This window comes from Cyprinodon tularosa, unplaced genomic scaffold (genome assembly GCF_016077235.1).
Source record: "Cyprinodon tularosa strain WSP-4 unplaced genomic scaffold, ASM1607723v1 ctg66, whole genome shotgun sequence".
In the NCBI taxonomy this organism is placed as follows: domain Eukaryota; kingdom Metazoa; phylum Chordata; class Actinopteri; order Cyprinodontiformes; family Cyprinodontidae; genus Cyprinodon; species Cyprinodon tularosa.
The window spans coordinates 1,086,083-1,109,674 of record NW_024039407.1 but is presented as its reverse complement, the minus strand read 5'-3'; the positions used below and the strand labels follow the sequence as shown (position 1 = coordinate 1,109,674).

Sequence of the window (23,592 nt, the reverse complement as noted above, 5' to 3'; positions counted from 1 at the left end):
AAGCAGAAGGGTCCGTGACAAAGTTGAAAGATAAAATATTCAAGGTGTGACAGGGAAGCTTACGGTTTGAGGAATATGGGCTGTTTTTTTTGCTGTGGGTAAAAGATAAGGATGCTGAGCTTGTTCCTAAATTCCATCCATCCATCCATCCATCTTCCTCCGCTTATCCTGGGTCGGGTCGCGGGGGCAGCAGCTTAAGAAGGGAGGCCCAGACTTCCCTCTCCCCAGCCACTTCTTCCAGCTCTTCAGGCGTTCCCAGGCCAGCCGAGAAACGTAGTCTCTCCAGCGTATCCTGGGTCTTCCTCTGGGCCTCCTCCCGGTGGGACGTGCCCGGAACACCTCACCAGGGAGGCGTCCAGGAGGCATCCTAACCAGATGCCCGAGCCACCTCAACTGGCTCCTCTCGACGTGGAGGAGCAGCGGCTCTACTCCGAGTCCCTCCCGGATGACCGAGCTTCTCACCCTATCTCTAAGGGAGAGCCCAGCCACCCTACGGAGGAAACCCATTTCGGCCGCTTGTATCCACGATCTCGTTCTTTCGGTCATGACCCAGAGTTCATGACCATAGATGAGGGTAGGAACGTAGATCGACCGGTAAATCGAGAGCTTCGCTTTTTGACTTAGCTCTCTCTTCACCACGACGGACCGGTACTGCGCCCGCTTCACGGCAGACGCTGCACCAATCCGCCTGTCGATCTCCTGCTCCCTTCTTCCCTCATTCGTGAACAAGATCCCGAGATACTTAAACTCCTCCACTTGGGGCAGGACACCCCCCCTGACCAGGAGAAGGCACTCTACCCTTTTCCGGCTCAAGACCATGGCCTCGGATTTGGAGGCACTGATCCCCATCCCGGCCGCTTCACACTTGGCTGTGAACCGATCCAGCGAGAGCTGCAGATCACGACCTGATGAAGCCAATAGGACCACATCATCTGCAAAAAGCAGAGACGCAATCCTAAGGCCACCAAAACGGATGCCCTCGACACCTTGGCTGCGCCTAGAAATTCTGTCCATGAAGGTAATGAACAGAATCGGTGACAAAGGGCAGCCCTGGCGGAGTCCAACTCTCACTGGAAACGAGCCTGACTTGCTGCCGGCAATGCGGACCAGACTCTGACACCGGTCATACAGGGACCTGACAGCCCGTATCAAAGGGCCCGGCAACCCGTACTCCCGGAGAACCCCCCACAGGGCCCCCCGAGGGACACGGTCGAATGCCTTCTCCAAGTCCACAAAGCACATGTAGACTGGTTGGGCGAACTCCCATGCACCCTCCAGGACCCTGCTGAGGGTGTAGAGCTGGTCCAGCGTTCCACGACCAGGACGGAAACCACACTGCTCTTCCTGGATCCAAGGTTCGACTATCTGACGGACCCTCCTCTCCAGCACCCCCGAATAGACCTTGCCGGGGTTCCTAAATTGAACCTATTAAATATGTTGAGATCAAATTTTTTCCAGATCTCGTCCTGTTTAAAAATTCTTCTGCCTATGATCTTCTTTATCCCTGACCAGATATCTCACATGTGGCCCCCCAGCTTCTTCCTCTGTACCTCCTCATTTTCAATGATCTTGGCCTGAAGTTGCTACTGTGTTCTCCCCAATAATAATTTTTTCTCCCTTCCGAAAGGCTCTTTTTTTCTGTTTAGCTGTCCCTTAAGAATACTGGGTATCCATGGTTTGTTAGTGGGGATGTTCTTCTGGTTAGGACGGTGGGTGGCACAATGTATCAAATACCCCATTTACACTACCCTTGAAAAACCGTGCTGAGACCGGTCCGAGCTCAGTAACAAAGATAAAATCTCGTGTGTAAATGGAAAGCAAACTGAACTGAACCGAGCTAGACACAACCGGACAGCGCCAGTTCCAGAGGTGGGCTCGGCTCGGTTTTTCCCTGGCTCGGTTCTCCGATAACAAGAGCGCATGAGCAGAATGCGTCATCTCCGTCTGGCTGGACATCCCGATTCACACTCCATTCCAGTAGTTGGGCGGTAATGCCCCTCCGGAAGTTGCTTGCCAACCAACACAAAACAGAGGAAGAAGAACAACTATAAACAACAATCGAAATCTTCTCCATGCAACATTTTGATTTTCTTGATTCCCTCCTTCTTCATCTTCTTCTTCTTGTGTTTAATGGCGGTTGGCAAACAACTTTTGGTGCATTACCGCCACCAACTGCTTGATTTCCTCCTTCAATACTGGCAGTAATAACGCAGATCGTCACTAGGAGGCGAGGAGTTGAGGAACTGAGATAGCGTGATGTGTAAACGGTCTTTATAACCAAGCTCGGCCTGGTTAACTGATCCGAGCTCGGACCGGTCTCGGCATGGATCGGTTTTTCAAGGGTAGCGTAAATGGGGTATCAGTCTCTAGCCTCAAACCCACCTTGCAGAGCTTATTCAGCTTCCTGTGAGCTTCTTCTCATTGTTCTCTTTAATGATTGTTTCTAATTGAAACAAGACTATGATCTGATTTTTCCCCAAAAAGGAAGTTTTTACTCACTTATTACCAGGACCTGTCTGGAAAACAAAAGGTATTTTATGTTTAGGTCTGTTTCAGAACCATGTAAAATGTATAAGGAGCAGATGTAAGTGGTGGATTTGAATAAGAAAAATATCCCTTGTTGATGAATGAAAAAGAAGTAGGTTTTGTTATGGTACTTGTAATCTGTGAACAGGAGAACATGTCTCTCAGTTTCATCTTACTTTAAGATGCCCATTTAGCCGCAAGAGGAAACCAGTGGGACCAATCTTTGGGTGTTACATCTGTTTCCCAGGTAGCAGCTCAACAAAACAAAGACTTGCACATAACCATTACAATATTCAGCCATCAAAATTACAGGAACGAGATGGCAACAGAAAAAGAGAGGGAGCAAGATTGTTAGCTATATCAGCGAGGCATGCTTTGCTCAAGGCTACGTCTCTCTTTCAGCTTGATGGTCTCTCTTTTTCTTGCTCTCTTTCTTCTTCAGTTACTCGGCAGAAGACGTAAAAAGAAAGGTGTGACTAAGAGCTCCCCACACTGAAACTCTTTCCTCTTCTCCCTAAAGAAAAACAGTTGTCCAGGCATGAAAGTACAGCGGGTTAAGGAGACAGAAGGGTGCATACGAAAGGGCAGTCTGCAACAAAAAAGGGAGGATTATGTTGAAACCTGTTTTGGCTTTGGGGAATGTGAAACGATTTCATTTATGTTCAGAGAAAAGCAGAAAATTGAATATTATAAAAATCCGGGGGGAAAAAAGTTACAAAAAATCTCTTAATCCAAAAGGATTGCAATATGTGATCATTGACTTAGTGTTGGATATGTTTAATTTCTTGACATTTAAGCAGGCCATATCTGGAGAAAACACTGTGCATCTTTAAGCATTAGAGGGACAAGTTGTGACCAATGGAAGTATGTAACTGTAGCCAAAGGCATTATTATTATCATTTTGAGGAGTAATTATCCTGTAAGGCCAAGCCACTTATTGTTAATGTCTTTTCTACGTAAGGTGTGATCATTGAAATGTCAAAGATCTCTAACTGGTTTCCCCTCAAGGCTACAAATAATTTTAGAGCAGAAGGGTTGTTTGGGTTTAAAGTGGTTTTTTTTGTTGTTGTTGCTTTTTTCTGTAACTATAATTAGACTTTTGGGTAGTTCTTTACACTGCTACTCATTTTTAAATGAACAAGATGAAACGTCATGAAAAAGGTCTTATATCATCTAGTGTAAGTTGTCTGCATTACCTGTGGTAAAGCTTCATACGGCACTGCTTACTTATTATTAATGCACAAAGATTGAAAAGATTCTTTGTTTTTATCTCTTCACTTTATTCTGTCTAAAAATTGTATTGACGATTTGTGTTGACATCATAACGCTCTGATTCTTTAATAGCGGGAAAAGGTTTGCTAGAGGACACTGCTTAGGAAAAACTGTGGTTTTAGAGAGGGTTTATTCTTTTCTTTCTTATCACATTATTTTCCTTAAGCTGCAGGTTAAAATACATCTTGAAGTTGGTTTGTAGAAAAGATCTGTTGGAGGAGAAGGCCAAGCAGTATTAGGAATGGGAAAATTAGAAGGGTTCGCTGCTAGTCTGCTGCCCTTTACGCATGGCTAAGACCACACCCACGGTTACAAATCGGGTAGAGTGCTGTCTTCTTTTGTTGTCCTGAAGAACAATTCTGGGATGCATTAAGAATGCAGCGCTTTTCTCTATGATACACCATGGAGCAGGAGTTCTCTTTCTTTATCCACAAGGATTAGCATATCATTTGAAAACCAAGGGCCCCACTTGGCTCATGTTGAGGTTAAAGCTTATTGCAGCTACATCAGGTCAACAGCGCTCCAGTTATTGATCATACTGGTCTAGATAAATTCAGCATGCCATTTTGCTAAGCAGCTAGAATGAGCCAATAATCATCAGTATAGTTCAATGATCAAATCTCCAATGTGAGTTCAATTATTATTTTAATTAATATTTAAAACGTCTTCAGACTTGGAAAACTAAGTCCAGTGGGTTTTTTTTAAATACTTTTCTAACATGTTAGTTATCAACATATGTTTTTCTACAAATCTTTTACAAATCTTAATGTTAATTTCTGTTAATAAGTTTGTCCCTCCATATCTTGTAAAAAGCCCCTTTTTCTAGAGATCTTTACAAGGATGTTTTCATATGTACATAACCGGGAAACACCAAGATAAGGATGTTGTCTGTGTTTTAGTAAAAAATTGAAAAATAATGTCTGCACAGGGCTCGAAAAAAAAACACTCAAAAACAATCAATATCTAGCCTGGTTAGTTGATTGATCAGACCAGCTTTGTTTCAAATATTAAGCCTTATTTTATTAGCAGATTCCTTTTAGAAGGTATCCTAACCCACGATTGCCTGTGAATTGCAACTGGATTTCATTCTTTGCAATTTTGCTTAGACCAGCCATGTTGCCTTATGGTGAGACAAGGTTATTTTGTTCTTTTAGAGCAGTTGGTCTAATTGGCACTGTAAAAGTAGCTAATGATTACACAGAACATTTTTTCAGAAAGAACATTTTAAATTCTCACCAAGTGAACATTGCCTTTCTTTTTTTTTTTTTTTGTTCTAAATAAACATTTTGCCAAACATGGGAATTTTCTAACCTTGATGAGGAAACTCTTTCCACCAGGTGTGTCCATTAAGTCTGAGACAAGCACACCCAGGTGGGGCTGCACACTCATAAAGACAAAGGAGTAATATGATGTCGTTTTTTTGTTTGTTTTTTTTATATTTTCCAACCACACCTCGTCTGTTATCTCAGCTTTTCACCAGGGATGTTTTCATTTCTGGTTACTGAATCAAATATCCATGTTGAATAGAATCACTACTCACCCTAAAGGCTTTGTGGTTCCTCAGCTTCTTCCCTGCTCATCCGAATCCACCCAGCTGCATTCTTAAGACCAAAATAGACTGGAAAGTAACAGTATTATGGTCAAGTGATACATCCCTGTTCGTACTTGTAGTAAAGTCACTGTGGGCGGTTTGATGGGGATTTTACTGGGTTTGGAAGTTTCAGTTTATCACAATGCCCACTAACTTAGGAAACACCTGCTTAAGCTAGCTGCGTGGGTAAATCTTTTGCTACGGCTCTCTTGGAGGAGGAATTGATCACATTCAAGTCTGATCAGGTGTGTTTTCCGTTTAACCTGGACCCAGCTCTGAGTATTAGGGATAGTCTTTTGTTCGAGGAAAGACGTGAAAAGGGTTATTGACTTACCTTGATTACCCTGTTGTGTATTTTCCTTTTGTTTCACATGATGCAATTTCCTTGGAAAATATCCCTCGGTTATTGCCTTAAAATTACTCTGACACTAAAGGCTACACAGTTTGATCACCAGATCAGCCAGATGTCAAGGAGTTTTTTCAACTCTGAGCACATTGGACATGATTTAGAGTCCGATGTGATGGAAATCGGTTCTTATGAAGTTGTGGCACTTAAAGCTAATAAAAAATATATGGGGCTGTACATGTCGCACACGATATTCTGAATCTGTGCTTGCTTAGCTCCGATTGAGATAGACCCCCTATCTGTTTTTGTCTATTCTAGCAGCAGCTTGTTGGCATGGTTATGAGTCATACAGGAAAAGTGACCCTATGGCAAAGTAAAACACAATCCACTTTGGGGGGAAAACAGGATCTCTGAATCTCAAGGATAATGATAAGGTTGAAAAATCAGAACTTTTCCTAATTAGGGAGTGGTTGATCAAGTGGAGCCGAGATTAAGCTTTTTTTCAGTCAGTATGGAGTATAGAGAAAATAATGTAGACAAAGGGTGTCTATTTGAAGACGCAGTGAGCCACTGTGCATCTAAAATACACAACAGTGACCTCACTGCAGTGATTGCGGAAATTACCCTGGACACTGCAGACTGCAGCTCTGCTTTCTTTACATTTAAAAACAATAATATATTTTTTTGACTTTTCACGATGCGACCGAGTCACATGAAGGACATACTTTCAGTGTGTGTTCAGTCCCGAAAAGATCGGGATATTTGCTCAATCTATGCAGAGAAGGAGCATCTTTATATGCACTCAATCCAGTTTAACAGTAAAAAAATGTGTATCCAAGCCTTTAGAGTCAGACATAAGTGGTGTGACCCGGCTTTCAGATACTGTGTTCATACATGGCATGAGTGCCATATGTCTAATCTAGGGTAATGATAATTCTGCATACAAACAGAAGGTAGACCAGCTGGTTCACTGGTTTAGATGAACCACCTGCAGGTTAACTCGTCAGTTTGTGGAGATGGATATGAACTTCCAGAAGACACCTCGCACTTTTCTCCATCACACTGCTTCCCAGCCTTTCTCATGAACTACGATGGTTCTCTCACTTAGAAAATGTCTTGAAGAAGGTCCAGCATAGATTGCACGAGAAGCCTGACCTTCCACAGGAGCTGCTGGGTCATCGTCTTTACAGGATTATGCAGTCTTTCCTGTTTATCTCAAGTGTGTGGTTTGGCCATCTATAAAACATGTAACTGTCAGACCGCAACCAACGATAATGTCCCCATAGAGAATTATTAGGGCTGATCTTCCATCTAGGACTTGGGACAGGTCTAGGGTGAGAAAAAGGGAAGCTAACATACTCCTACACATCTTGGACACAAACTGAACTTTCACCATCAGGTCAAGATGGTAAAAGTTTTTGTTTTTGAAATACTGAGCACAGTTAGCTAAGACCCTATCAAAAATCGTATGAAAACTGAGGCAAGTATTCCCTCGCCTCTGGATGCTAGATGCTGGCAATTAAACGTGAGTCTGACTGCATTACCTGTTGTTTGATTAAATTTGGTCATTATTTGATCTCTTGGGAGTTTATCAAGGCGTTGAAAATCCATTCCCAGATGGTGAGCAGAAAAAAATGACTAGACACTAAAAATAACTAACCTTGTCCTGAACCAAACGAAGACTGGATCCAAATACACACATACTACTCAAAACAAGAACAAACATAATGATGCACATACTTTGATACCATTACGGGACACAATAATTATCACAGTCCCCTTTCACTTTGCCACATTAAGAACCATAGCAGAGGTCGTTTGATGCAACAAGATAGCTTTGACTTACGATATTTGTAGGTTAAAAAAAACAAAACAAATCAAAGAATTTTTAACCTTAAACTTTGAAGTCAATTTTAGTATATCTTCGTCATTACATATAATATTTAAGATACCAGCCAAGTTAAATGGGTTGGTGTTCTCCTTTAACTTAAGTCCATATAAATGGCCCTGTTAGATTAATAAAGGTCCAGCCTGATGAATTTGGACCTTTTTCTGGAGAAAATGTCCGCCCTTTAAAGCTATTCTCTACTACTCTAAGTAATGTTTTAGAAATAAGGTTCTGGGGATGGGGGTGGGTATTTAAATCAGTACCTCTGACTGTGAAAAAAAGATTCCACTTGCATGAATGACACCTCATGCTTTTTTCCTTCACTTTCTGTTAATCTCTTTCAGCTTCTGGAATATGTTGGCAAAGGAAAGAGCATCATGGACGTTGGTTTGGCCCAGGCCCGCCAGCCGCTCACCACGCGCTGCCACTACTATGAGGTGGAAATAGTCGATGCTGGGGAGAAGTGCTACATTGCCCTGGGCTTGGCACGTAGGGTGAGCTGTCACAGTAAATGCTCGTAGAGGTTCAGACACACCTGTTTTAGAAGAGCGGTATGTTTTTGGCATTCGGCCATAACAATTTATTTCTACTTAGTGCATTAGTGAAAACAGTGTAGCTCAGTGAAGTCATGAAAGATGAACGGCAGAGGTTAGCTTCAGAGATTTGGCTCTCTTCTCTTCCTTTGTGGTCACGCCAAATAGCTGAGCTTAAATCCAAATTTTTCACAGTGCTCCTCAGAGCATGTTTTAGGAAAAGAATAAGGCACTGAGATAGAACATAAACAGCATCTCTATCCTTTCAGAAGATCTGTTTGATGTTAATAAAATCTAATTTGATTAAAAAAATATATTTTTAGCTCCTTACGTTTTGCACCACAGGACAGAATCTGCTCAATTACAGCACTCAGGAACCATAATTAAATTTTTCCTGATTAAAATAATTGTATTGGGGAATTATTTTTTTTTTCCCTGCTCAGCAATGTATCAAAAAATAAAACAAAGTAATAGAAGAAACAAATCCATGTTCTAGGAAAAAAAACAACCTAGCATTTGAACAAAATTCATTTTGGGTTAAATGTTTTTTATGTTTATCTAGAAAGTGTTTAAAAACACTTCCTTTGTTTAACCTGATTTAATCAATATTGGTATATTTTTACCACTCTGATTGCAGTCCAGGCTGCATTTTGACTAAATTATCTAAACTGCCATTTTATTTTGTACATTTGAAAACAAAATATCACTAAAGCAAAAGATATGATTTCATTTTTTATTCTTTTGAGAATAAAACAATTTTAATGCTCTTAAAAACATTTGATTTTGTTTGACGTAATATATTGGGCATTAAGCTGCTCCCTTGTTTCTCTTTGATCGTAGATTTAGCTGCTTGTTCTTCCATTGCGTAGTGATGCACAAACCAACAGTGATGCAAATCTCCCAGTTTTGCACTAATAAGGTCTGACTGTTGATTGGCAGGTCAAACACCAAATGAATATCTCTTTATTAAATGCATCAAAACCAAACAATTTCTCTATTTTGGGACAATAAAGTACATCAAGAACTCATCCAGGGTATCAGGTCCCAGTATTGATGAAAGTGTTTCAATAATCTGTTTACAAGACCCTGAATAAACTCAACTCCTATTAGATAAACATACAAAGACATTTTATGGGACCAGCTTTACAAATTATGGCCTTTTTTTTTTGAACAAAGACTTTATTTTATCAGATCAATATTCAAAACCAATGATTAATACAATAAGCCAGAAACAACAATTTCCAATACAGCCATACAAACAATTGAGTAACAACAACCAAACAAGTCGGCGAGCTGAAAATCCATGTTTTTTTCTTTTCTTTTTTCTTCTTTATTATTATTATTATTTTTTTTTTTCTTTTTTATTGGGGGATGAGATAAAGGAAAAATCTTTCTCGAGTGACTTTTATTTTTCTCATAACAGAGATATATGTTAATTTATATCTATATCCACTTTTTATATGTGGAAAGTTACATTTAGTCTGAGCACAATATCCTTGTAAATGAAAACTACTACAACAAATCTGGGTTTTCCTTCAAAACCCATGTAACTCCTGTGGGGTTTGGTCCTTTTGCTTCGTAAGACCGGACATGCTGCTGTGCTAAGAAGGCTGTTCAGAAGGAACTGCACACAGAGAGGCTAAAATACAAGTTAATAAACTTGATTCAAAACACCAGTTTTGATTCAACCAATTCAAAACTGCTTTTCTGTCCAACTCTTTTATTGATTTGGTTTATGGTTCACTGGTAGAACACAAAGTCATGCTAATAGGAAAAGTTGCAGGCCCACTGGATCTTAAACTAGAGCAGGATGTAAAGGTGGGTAATCCAATATCAAGTTGGTTCAGATTCTAAAATGAGCACAACAAACTGAAAGTACTACCTTTGCCATGTTTCCTATTTAGAAACAGACTTGAGGATTGTGCTTTTATTTTGGAATCCTTATATTCAATGTTGTATATTTTCATACTTCATTGACCAGAATGCTATGAAAAAGAAAATGCTTAAGATTTACATGAAAAGCTTTACATTTTGAGGTACATGAACCCAGAACTCTAAAACCTGCCTGAAAGTACTTTTAAAGTGAAGGATGATTAGAGACTACTTTCAGGAAAGCAAACAGTGCCAATAGCAAACAGTGATGTCGATAACCTGCTCCTTGAATTAAAGGAAAAGTTGCCTCTTTCATACAAGTCAGATCAGGCGTCTTTATTTTCTGTTCAAAGTCAAAGCCTTGTAGTTTCTGCAAAGTCTCCTGAAAAGTCATGTTTGAATTTCATGAATGTTTAAGAACAATTTTTGCTCTTAAAAGTTAACACACACTCTCTCTTTCAATTCTGGTTAAAGTCCATACATGCAGTCATTACTTGCTGCTAAGCACTTTTTTACTTGATTGAATCTAGTTTTTGGAACCTTTCCTCCTACATCTGGTTTTCATTATAAAGACATTAAGCTTAAGACCGGGAGAAGTGGTGTGAAAGTCAAAATTGAACAGCTTACACATTGGCTGTTGGTTCAATGGGGCTTCCAGGTTTTTATTTAATCTGTTTCACACAATGAGCAAACAATACAGGCTGGAATATTAAAACAAATCACCATCTTACAAGAAACTCCCTGACTCAGTTTCTGTTGGACTTGTTGACTTAAGGCTCAGCTTGGAGTTTCCTCTCAGATTTTTGATTTGCTGCTTAAGGTTCTGAATAGCGGTGGCAAGTTCAGTCTTTGGTGCAACGGAAATATTATTGCAACAAAAGTTGACTGTTGAACACTGACAGATAAATGTGTATCACACATTCATGCTGGAGTTAGAGTAAGCTCCGTTGAACGGTGACCCAAACTTTCCTAGCCATTTTCCCCTTGCACCATTATCTTGTCAAATTGACAAATACCTGCTAGCAAATTTCACCTATTAACTCAAACAATGCCTTTTCCAGTCCTCCACCCTAATTACTCAACACACGTGGACTGGGCTGACAGCACAGCTCTGCTGCCACAGTGTTTTTTAAAATGGGTTTGGTACAGTACAGAAAGGAGGATTTGGAAATAATACAGAGGCTGAAAGCAATACCAAAAACAACAACGAAAAAAAAACAGCAACCAGTGTTTTGACCACCGTCCCTTACAGATGAGCTTCCTTGCTTTGTACTGGAAGGCATTTTAATGCCATATCTCCAGTTATGTAATAAACTGCGAACAAGCTACCCAGGAAAGGCCACAGCAGAACCCTGATCCTATTGATGATTTCACAGAGGACTGCCCTGGGTGCTCATAGCTCGGTGTCTGCATGTGCAGAGGTTCTGATTTCATGCAGATGCTGTTAAGGAGAGAAATATAAGTCCATGTGAGTCCCTCTCTCTGCTATGAATATGTCATCGGCATCTGTGTGAAGAGAAGCTTCATATGATGCAGAACAAGAAGAAGAATAACCATGTAGAGATGCAGCCCACATCCACCATCTTTTTTAGGCTATATAAGATACATTTTAGAAAACTATTACAATTTTGTTGTTGCTTTTTTCATAAACCAACATTAAATAAATGTGAAGCAAGCATTGTTTTTGATTTTTTTTTTGTGCTACAAATCTCAAAAAGTCAGGAGCAGCACGTCCTGTTTACCTTTTCTTTATAAATTTCATTGAATGTCAGAGTGAGGTTTTCATACTGGCACTCTCCACAAGCAGCCCTTAGCCCCTGAAGGAAGAGTTATTTCCTCTGGCCCGGTGCTGAGATGGCACTGGTTGTGCCAAAGTCATTACTAGAAACTGGTGTTAAGTGGAGAACTACCAATGGGAGCAATTTGCAGTAAAAATCCCCCAAACCCAAAAGATTTAAAACAGTAGGAACCACTGTCAGTATCCTTTAGCGTGACGTTTGTTTAAACCTTCTCAGTTTTGCTAGTGTTTCTGTTGCCATTTTCCTCAAAGGCAATCAGAGAGTATTATTGGACATCATGTTGGTTGGGATGTGTTTGAGCAATGGTTTGAAATTACACGCCTTAATCATCCTGCAAACCTTCACTTGGAATCCTGTCAACAACTGAGTAAATTAAGTAAGTTGTCTGTTTTTCTTTTTCCGCCCTGCAACCATAAAAAGTTGTGGAAACACCAACAGATGCTTAAAGATCAGAGAGGCATTCTTATGCCGTGGGGGCCTAGAGGTTTTAGCTCGATGACATGAGGCTAAACAAACAGACCTGCATTAGTTCTCCACATGTTCCCTGCCCAACCCCTATAAGTTTGGCACGTACAAACAGAAAGTACTGCTTCCCCTTCCCCATATAGTGTTCCTACAGCACACACACAACATATTCTCACGTCTGTGGTAATACCTATCTTAAGCTTTATTTTTAGACAGCTCTTTGATATATCAGTGAGATAGCGGCAGTACATGATGGGTATCTCCTTCCACGTGGTTTTTCTCTCAACCCGCACCTTTATTGCCACACTGTTTACTCTTTCTCAGTTTGGAAACCTCAGATTCCTCCCAGATGGAGTGGATTGATAGTACTGTAAATTAGGGGTGTAAATAATAATCGTTTTGTATCGATGCATCGATCCAAAAGCCGACGATCCGATGCATCGACACGTCCGCAAGATAATCGATTGTTTTTTTTTTTTTTCCCTCCGGTCTATTTTTATCCATTTTCTCCTGGGCGTAACTCTCCTCCCTCCCTGCGGTGCCGCTAAACTTATTTTGCCCTCCTACCGCGCTTCCTGGTTATACTCTTACAGCAGTTTGTTGCAGCAAGCTTCACACAGACATTTTTAAATTATGCTCAATATTGCAGCGTGGTCTGAGCTACACGCTGTGGGTCTAGATACGGCCGAGGCGGCGAGGAAGTGGGGGCGAGTTTAGTCCGACGACGGAGGGAAAAAAGAGCGGAGATTCAGCTGGAAAAAGGCTCCCAGCGTTCTCGCGCACCTCGCTCTTCTAGCGGGTCAAACTTCACGAGTTGTTTTCCGCAATTTCGGTCATAAAAACAAAACAAGCCGCCCTCCTGTCTGGTGCACTGTTTGCTGTCAGCTACAATCTGGGAGAGGAGCAGCGGAGCGTCTCTCAATGGGTCGGTGACGTCAACACTCTGGAGCCTTCTTCTTCTTCTTTTTTTTAATGGCGGTTGGCAAACAACTTATAGGTGCATTACCGCCACCTTCCAGAATGGAGTATGGACCAGACAAACTATTATATTCTCCCTAAAATACCCGTTCTTCTTAGAAAATTAAAAATACTACCAAAAACTACATCCCCAGATGACCTTTGAAACAATTCCCTTATATCTAGTTTACTTTTATTCCTGTCTAACTCTCTACACAACATCTCTCTTTCCTGAGTATATTTATTAAATTCTAAAAAAATATGTTGGACAGTTTCTTTGGAGCCGAGGTATTGCATTGAACTCATTACACTGATATTGTGCAGTATTTTTACAGTATTTTTTGATGCAGCTTTTCTACTTCTGTTATTTGCTGTTGTTTCTAAAGAAAATGCATAACGATATTACAGCTTTCATTGATTTATTTCAAACTTGAAACTTTGTTTAGCCTGTAAGGTGTAAAAAAAAAAAAATAATAATAATAAAAAAAAAAATTAACCGATTAATCGAATCGAATCGTGGTGTATTCTTAAGTATCGAAAATAATCGAATCGTTGGGTCAGGAAATCGATACTGAATCGAATCGCCATGATGGATGTGATTTACACCCCTACTGTAAATACCACCTGGTACTGTCACTTCTTTTGCATTTCTTTCAGCAAACAGGTGAAATGTGTCTTTGTGGACCAACCCTTTCACAGGAGACACTCAGTCTAACTTAAATAAAATTTAATTTAAATTTATTTAATTATTTATATAGCTACAATTCATAACATGTCAAGTACTTTGCAAAGTCAGTTGAATAACATAATCCAGCGCATGCAGCAACAGGGGAACGTAGCTTGCATTGCATCGTTCACTTTTCAGTATCCTCAGACTGAACATGCATGCAGTGACAGCAGAGAGGAAAAGCCTCCAGCAGAACCATGCCCAGTTTGAAAGTCCTTTTGCTGAGGCTGACTGTAGACGGAAACACATTAGGAACACAGAAGCACTCATCACAAATACTTTCTATGGTAGAGAAGGTTATGGTAAAGCAGCTCGTTAGGTGGAAAACTGTTAGCAGATGAGCTCTGAGCATGTTTTCTTGTTCATAATTATAAGACATGTACAGTTAATCACAGTAATAGCTTGCAGCTATGGCTAGGAGAGAAATAGAACTAAGCGATGAAAATCTGCCCCAGGCTATCATCTATAATGGAAGCTGATTACCAGATTGTGACAAAGCTAAACAGCAACCAAGATGTAGCTAGTATGACAATAAAACCCAGAGAGACCATAAATTCAGAATTTGATCAAACAAATAATGCAAAATTGGAGAATGGTATTAGAAAGTACAAGAGTGAGGAAAAGTGGCCTTTATGTCCACAGCAGCCTAAGGCTATGGCAGCACAATTAACCTAGGCCAACCTATAAACTTCAAAAGGAACTTTTTAGGCCTAGTCTTAAAGTCATAGGGAATTGGCTGTTCCAACCGTTGCATTTCTGAATTCTTCTAAGTGGTGCCCGACTTAACACGAGTGAATAAATTGAATGTTATTGGTCATTTATCAAGCGGGCGGGATTGTTGTTGCGGAAGGTAAGCAAGCAAGTTGGTTGTGGCCGGTGTCTCGGAAGCATCTTGCTAACCAGTTAGCAACTTAGATTAATAGTACACCCAAAACATGATTAGCCTTCATTTTCTACTCACCCCCATGCTGAACAACACTCTGGAGTACTTTTTTGATATCTCAAATGCATCTGGAGATCTGGGAGGCTTCTTGCTGTCTGCTGACATTCAAATAATGGAGGTCTATGGTGACCGAGACAGAAAGGTCCATAAAAGTCCACAAAAAACGTGTCAATATTCCTCCATACTGCTCGTCCAATGTATTCCAAGTGTCCTGAGTGGGTAGCGTCAATAATTTACTCGAAACGAAGTCATTTAGAATGTTTTTAGAGCATAAACAGTAGTGTATAGGATTTCCTAAAAGCGCGCGCCTGCGCGTTCACGACGCTACGGAAACCGCGGCAGACCAAACCAGATGAAAGTGCACATTCAGCGTCTGCTCTGCCGATAATGCAAGCGTAGAAGAAGAAATGTGCTGTTTATCTGTGCAAAGAAAGAAACAACAAAAGAAAAATGTCTGAGGACTTCAGTGTTGAGGAAGAGCATGAGTTCTATGCCGAGCTGAATGCGCACTTTCGTCTGGTTTGGTCTGCCACGGTTTCCGTAGTCTCGTGAACGAGCAGTATGGAGGAATATTGACACGTTTTTTGTGGACTTTTATGGACCTTTCTGTCTCGGTCACCATAGACCTCCATTATTTGAATGTCAGCAGACAGCAAGAAGCCTCCCAGATCTCCAGATGCATTTGAGATATCAAAAAAGTACTCCAGAGTGTTGTTCAGCATGGGGGTGAGTAGAAAATGAAGGCTAATCATGTTTTGGGTGTACTATTCCTTTAATGCTAGTAGGTTCCCAATGGGAAATTCCATCGGGACCAAGTAGCACTAAATTGGTGACTTAGAAACAACACTGTCAAGGAACCCTATGGACAGCGGAAACATGCAAGAGGAGGAGAGTTTTGTGTCGGAGGTCGTGGATGAGTCTCCTCCATTATAAATTTTTTTCTTAGAGGAGGAAAGCGGGGACGAAGTTGTTGTTGAAGAGGAGCCAGGGCGGCAGAAGCTTGGTTTGGTGTAGAAGGCTTACAGTCGTACATGTTTGAGCCCTTGCCTCGCAACGCTGCCAGTTCTGTTAGCTCTACACCTGCCGAAGACACAGACGTCCATCCCCGTGAACACTGGGATGGAACTCAATTTTAAAGTAAATGATTCTTATTTCTTATTTCAACCGGTGCGTATATTAGCTGCTACATATGCTGTAACCGAAACCATTTGATTGACAGATGACCATTGATATATGGTTGGCCGAATGTAGGTGTAAGAGATGACGTATAACTGACTGGCCTGCATAAGATAACAAAAAAAACACCCCACAGACTTTAAGAAAGGATTTTCTTTAAAATTGAAATTTTAAACATTTTGGAACAATATAGTCTAATAAAGAGTACATTTATATACGTATTTAAACCAGAATGATTAGACATTCATGACTTCCCTACGACTTTAAAGGTAGACATGGCATCTGCCACTTGGACTAAAACTGCCTCTCATTCTTCTTTCTGAATTTCTTGTGAACCACGAGTAAACCTGTAGTTTGGGAACACAGTGCTCTGTTAGGAACGTCAGGAAAGAACAATTACATCCCTTGCATATGATGGAACCCAATTATTTAGAGCTTTATGAGAAAGAGAACTTTAAATGATATACTGGTTTTAACAGGGAGACAATAATAGGAAGTAAGAGTTCAGAAATATATACTAACAAAACAGCGGAATAGTTACTTTCTGTTCATCTCTGAAGCATAAAAATTTAAAATAACTATTAGTTTATTTTCTTATATTTAAAACATCATCTACACACCAACTCAGTTTACATAATGATACTCAAAATATCATCTATGGCTTAGCTCCACATCAGCCTGTTCTTCTTTTTTTTGCGCCCTCTGGGAAATATGTCACAAAAACTCAAAAACTGATCGGAGATAAGTTTGAATTCTAATGTTTTTTATAGCATATTTTTTGTGCAGAAAGCAGTGCACTATATTCAAAGTCAACCTTTTTTTTTTTAACTGTCCACGCATTTCAAATTTAATGCACATCTGTATTTTACTTAAGAAAACAATTGTTCCATGTTTGGACTTCTGGACGCTGTTAAGATGCATTTCTTCTTATAAATTAACCTTTAGCAGTTTCCTTTGAAGGTGAGATTAATGTTTAATGAGTAAAAGATAACTGTTAATGAATATTAAACAGCTTAAGTATAATGGTGAAAGTAGAGTTAGAGAGGGCCTGGAGGTTGTGTATTTGTTTCATTCAGTCCTTAAAGACTCAACTCTGAATCTCTGAAAATACTTTCGACTGGATATAAATATTATCAGTGAGTTTGATTATATAGTTTTGCACGTATAGAGAGTTTTTATTTAATAGAAAAAGCACATCAAGATGGTAAGTTATGGACACAACAGTTCCTACAAGGTTCACGCTCAAGACAGACATTTAATGGCAGATTTAGTTCTGTGGTCTAAACTGACTCATTATCGGAGTCATTATTATGTTTTTTTTCTTCTTTTTTTCTAGAGCCTTTTCTCCAAATAACAGATTATATCAGACTCTCAATCAGGATATAAACATTGAGACGTTCCTCTTCTCCTTATGGAGATGCAGCCCACATCCCAGTCAGCTGGAGGAATCCTCAGGCTTGTGGTTGAGACCGAGGAGACTTGGTGGATAAAGGGTTTCCAGGGTTGGATCTGCATCTGCATTCCTTCATGTCTCCCTGTCTTTGTCTACTGATGTCTTACTCTGTCCTCTCTTTCTATATCTCCATGCTTTTTCATTTCCTGTTAACTGATTTACAGCCCGCTTGTCAGTCAAGATGCATGATGTTTCCACTTAATGTTGGCGGCTCTAATTGTAGCATTTGTCATTTGGCTGTGGTTTCCCTTTTTGTTTATTTTCCATCTATACACAGGTGCTAATGATAATAATTTCACCTGCCCTTGCTGCTTTGAGAAATTTGCCCAATGCATCTCCTTTTCTCTCTGCAGCTGTTGTCAGTTGATGTTTGGCTGATCATTTTTTTTCCTTTTGGTCGTCCTGTGTCTGACTTGGCAGATTACAGAAATTAAAGTTTTTTTTCTGCCACTCCTGTGCTTGTCAATATTTATAAAGTTGAGTGCAATAGAGGAGTTTACAGCAAGAGAGGATGGAAAGAAATAAGCAAGCCTTTATAAAAGATGGAAGACTGAAACAACAAGTCTTTTCTCTGATAATCTTTTCTTTAATGGTGTGTTTTTGCAATAATAAAGGTGCAGCCCAGAAAGCAGGTATAAATTGCTGCTAATTACCTGAGTCATCCTATGATATCATCTGTAAGTGGGCTCAATGATTGTTTCTGTTAGTGCAGAATAAGAAGACATCCTGAGCATGTTTGCCAAAGGAGATAGAGGAAAACAATCTTGTCCATTTCATTGAGAGTTGCAGCAGGAAAAAAACTAATTATATGGAATACATAAGTAAAGGGTATTAGTGGTTTCTAATTGCAGGTCTCAATGGCTGATTTTCCACCAGTTTAAGATGTTTAACACACTTGAATCACATGGATCATTGGCAATTGATTATAGATCACATGCTGGGGAACTGAATCAGCTGTGCTGGAGCTGAGAGACACCGGATAATGGAGCTGCTCTTTTTGTTTTTCTAAGTCCTGTTTTTTTTTTGTGCAAGGAGTACATAGCTTTTCTGCAAAAATGACCCTAATTGAGTTACAAATTTTTGCTTCGTTTCTCTTTTGGTTGCATGCAGCGTGCCTTTTTGACCCCATATTGAATTAAAAAACTTGAATCCAATAAAGAAAATGTATTGATTTCATTTATGTTCATTTTGGATATTCTTTTTTAAACCCTAAAATAACAAAAAATATCATACTTTTGTACATTTTGAAGCAAATGTCGTATGGTATCAATTAATTATAAAATAACCAGTTTTTTCACATACATTATTTGGATATTTACAAGTTTTGTCAAACTGGGCCGAGGTCAACAAAAGCCATTAGGGTTTAAATCTTGCTGACTACTGTGCTGAAGTGACACAAACATGTTATAAGAGTCCTCATTGGTTTTTTTTCTTTTCCTTTTCTTTGATTTATAGAATTATAAATTACATGTTTATTTAAAATGAAGTATAGCTTATATTCACCTATTTTGAAATTAATTAAACTATTTCTTGGTTCAATGATCCTACTCTTTTGTGGATCTTCAGTACCTGTGCAGCTACTGAACCAAACTTTACTGAAAAACTACTTAAAGTTTGCCTTTATTAAAGGTTGTGGTAAAAAAAAATAATCTGTTCAATCCTGCAAAATCTTAGACTAAAATTATTTAAAGTACCCTGTTACTATTTAGATTAGTAGTTTACAGTTAAGACTTCACAAAGATTTGTTAACGAACGTTTCTGTTTACTAGAAAATGCCAAGTAGTACTGTGTCCTGCAATCTAAATGCTTAGACTTTATAAGGCAGATCTTTATACAGGCCTAATCACGTACGAGTTGGGGGCTCAAGCTACATGACTTGGACTCGAGTCAGACTTGAGTAATCATTTTTAGGGCTTAAGACTTGACCTGGAAAAAAAACTTTCAAAAGGTTGTGACTTGAATTTGACCTTTACAACAATTCCTCTGGACTTGAATTGGACTTGAACCTAATTACTTAAAAATACTTCACTTTTTTTTTCCAAAAAACTAAATTTGTTAAAAAGTGCACACTATTAATTGGTTTTACTCACCGTGTGTTTATAAACGCAGACAACATTGTAGTTAATTGTGACCTGCAGCCAGGCCAATCAAATTATCCCAATAAAAAATAGTAATTTCTTTTGGGTACATAAATCAAAGTACTCAATCAAACTAAACTAAAACTCAGATGTAAGAATAAAAGATCTGAAATGGAGATGAAACAACTAGAAACTCTGTCTGACATTTGAAGTTGCATGAAGAAAAGGAGATGAAACTTCTTTTGCTTCGATGAGGGAGCTGACTTGTGCTAACTTACTCATATTAGCAAATTTTGCAATGGTTTTAGCAGGTGTTGAGATAAATGTGTTATTAAAAGAAAAAGAAAACATTGTCAAATATTTACACTTTAAATTTTATAAAATTATAGTATTTGACTAGCCCCACTGAGCGTCTCCAAACTGTTTCATTCTTTAACCGATATAATTTGGTGGCAACGATGCAGCATTTTCAGATGTACACTGCATGATATTTACTCCACAGAAATCAATTAACTAACATTACAACCTTTGAATTGTTCTTAATACGCTTTGTTTTGATTTGGTTTATCAAAGTGGGTATAAGATTTATGGAGGCCTGGTTGGTATAATCCATTTTGTCCGAGAGAGAATGCAGGAGCCAAATGAGCATAGCTATGATTTCGTCGTACAATGCAGAATTCTATGGTGACATTTTCTATTGTTTTCATTCAGGACTATCCCAAGAACAGACACCCTGGGTGGAGCCGAGGGTCCGTTGCCTATCATGCAGGTGAGATTTTTTTACCCCAGCTTCCCCCGTTTTCTTTTTGTATTTGTCTCCTTTATATGATTTCTATCCAGCTTTGGGATTTAATAAAATAAATGAATCAGACTTCCTGTAAACTTATATCGGGATGCCTTTAGATGGAAGCCAACTCTAGAGGAATGTTAAGGTCTTGAACGCACACCGCTGAACCGCTGCAGAGAGAAAGCTGATAAAACAGAAGGGATATTGTCAGAATGAGAAGATGATCATATCTTCATTTCTCTTCCTGCGAAAGCTTGGTTCTCAGAGAGATGGAGTAAATAAAACCTTTCGTGAGTCATCTCTATTGTTAGAGTTTGTGTTTTTTCCCTGCAGATCTTTGAACATTATCTGTGTGGGTATCTGAATGAAACATCCACAGCTTCCATCCCAGGATTCAACACCCTTCACTGTCTGTGCCGTGAGATTGGCTACCTTGATATGGACGCAGAAGCACCTCAATAGGTGGTTATTATTCTCAAGAAGCTACTGTTAGTACGCCGCTCTTTATCTCACAAGGCGTTGTCACAGTCCTTATCTGTCCAGAGCTTTTAGGCGACACCTGGGTGTTATTTGCCGAGCTGCTTTTCTGTATATTTCTCATTGAAGATTTTTGTTGCTTCTCCAATTGATTGACCAAAAACTCCCTGTTTGGTGGTTTTTTTACCAACCATTTTTCAGTTATTTATAGAGCCTTGTTTACAGACTCAGTCCCATCTGTTGTCCAAATCATAAATTAAGGAACATTTTCCCCTCTGCTCTGCGCATTCCCTCATGTTTTTAGCTCCAAGTTTATGGTTTTAAATCCGCCATATCCCACTACAGATTACACTTCTGGTTCGGATGAATTAGCAGTAATAATAACAGTTGATGCTGCACGTCCTGCAGGAGTCTGTGGACGATGCCTTCATGCTGAGTGACAGACAGGACCAGTCATTTAGAGGTTCACCGTGCCAGTGCCAGAGCTGCTGCGCTGCGGTCCGCCTGGTTTGGCTGTTGTGTTCTGGACACCACAGATATGCGTACGTCCCAGCAGAGCTCCCATTAATCTTATTTGTTAGTGACTGAAAATGATCCATGCGGTTTTCCATGATGTGTGTAAGAGGTTTGTCTTCCCATATTCTGGATAAGGTGAGAGCTCCGGTCCAGCAGCTCATATTGAGCAGGACAGGCTCCTTCCTTTCCTCTCCACTTACAGCCCAGCAACCTCAGGAATCGCCTGTGGACATTTTCTGGGGGGGGGGGGGGGGACAAATGCCTAATGTAAACCCAGTTTTATACACACCGCAGTGCATCCATTCACCACATTGGAATGCTTCAATAAGAGATTATTAAAACTTAAATTCCCTTATTTTATGTCTGTTCCCCCTGAAAAACCCCTGTGTTTGCATTTCAGTTAGGTTCTCAGCAAGCATCGGCTTTATATTGACAGCATTAAATCTTTAGTTTGGAAACAGTCTTGACTTGGTCACAGTTTTGTGCTTTCCTTCGCAAAAACACAATCCAAATCTAGCAGATTGTGAGGACATATCTTGTCCACAATCATCTTCAATTAAAGACTTTTTATGAAATTTTAGTTTTCTTATAATTGAGCAATTCTCTTTCCGATTCTAGAATTGCATTGTTTGAGGTGGCTAAACATTGTAGTAGCTCTGCTAAGTAGATTTGAATATTTGTTTTTTTTTTAAGGAATTTAAGTTGCTCCATTCATTTGTAGACATTTGTTATGATGTGTAACCAAAGCAATCATAAAAAGTTGTTTTTCTACAGCTGGGAGCAGCTCAATTCATTTTCATTTAAAGGAGTGTATTTAAATGTTCTTATAACTCTATTGTTTTATTGTTGTTTTTTATGAGCTGATGTAACATATAATATACCTGAGAAAATGTTTTGATCTCGATGCTAACTGTAAACAGCCTCAGTTAAAAACCTGAGCGTTTTGTAGTATAGTTCTCCATCTTGTTTAACATCCTCTAGCAGCAGCTGCACAAACACCGGCTAACTCTCCCCTCTTCATCTATTTGGTCTTCCTCCTCATCTTCATGACCTATTGTGATTTCTACATTGCCTTTCAACATTTCATTTCAACGTCCTAACAATAGGACGGGATATTGAATTCCGTTAACATCATGGGAGAAGAAATGGAGGTGTTGGAGGATTATAAACACCTCTACGTTCATCTGGACAACAATTTCAACTAGAGACGCAACTGTGAAGCCATCTACAAGAAAGGAGAGGGCGGACTGTTCTTCCTAAGGAAGCTCAGGCCCTCCAGAGTTTGCAGCAAGATGCTACATATCTTCCATCTTCTAAAAAGAAAAATATTATGGACAACTAGGAATTAGGATGCCTCCTGGGCGTCTCCCTGGTGAGGTGTTCCAGGAATGTCCCACCGAGAGGAGGCCCAGGGGGAGACCCAGGACACGCTGGAGGGACTATGTTTCTCGGCCTGGGAGCGCCTTTGGAGCTGGCCGAAGTGGCTGGGAAAAGGGATGTCCAGGCCTCCCTACTGAAGATGCTACCCCGTGACCTGACCCCGGATAAGCGGAAGAAGATGGATGGATGGATGGATGGATGGATGGATGGATGGATCACGTCTCTACTATTTGTGGATTATGTGGTTTTATTGGGCAATATCTACTGCTCTCACTGGAGCGGTTCACAGCTTAGTGTGAAGCGGCCGGATGAGGATCGGTGCCTTCAAATCCGGGACCATGATCTTGAGGCAGGGTAGAATGCCTTCTCTGGCTTCGGGAGGATGTACTGCCTTTGGTGGAGGAGTTTAAGTTTTTTGGGGTCATATTAAAGAATGAGGATGGTCATGTGTTTTGTGTTATGACAGAAAAGACAAGATCCCGAATAGAAGCAGGCAAAATGGGTTTCCTACGTAGTGTGTTTGGGCTTGCCCTTAGAGATAGGGTGAAGAGCTCAGTCATCCAGGGAGGACTCAGGCCCCGTCCACACGAAGTCAAAACAAACACGAAACGCTGATATTTTCCAAAACGTTTGCCGTAAAGACGGAGACGTAAAATAAATGTGATCGTCCACACGAATGCATGAAAACGCAACAAAATGTATGCCAGGCCTGTAAGTGGCGCTGTGGTGCCAAAGCAAAAATAAGCGACGAAATGTTGGGCATGCGCACTAATATTTATACATGGTTGCCCTGCGGGTCCATTTTC

General features: G+C 40.0%; 1 protein-coding gene across 3 annotated transcripts in view; it reads left to right on the top strand.

The window, feature by feature from the left end:
* spryd3 (SPRY domain containing 3) overlaps positions 1–23,592 on the top strand; it is a 72,018-nt gene that overhangs the window by 34,208 nt on the left and 14,218 nt on the right. For 2 of the 3 annotated variants that reach the window (XM_038309289.1, XM_038309288.1), the window contains exons 7-8: positions 7,968–8,117; positions 20,338–20,395. In XM_038309289.1, coding sequence (XP_038165217.1) covers positions 7,968–8,117; positions 20,338–20,395 — 208 coding nt within the window. The remainder of the gene's footprint in view (positions 1–7,967; positions 8,118–20,337; positions 20,396–23,592) is intronic. The other variant, XM_038309290.1, reaches the window with a different exon arrangement.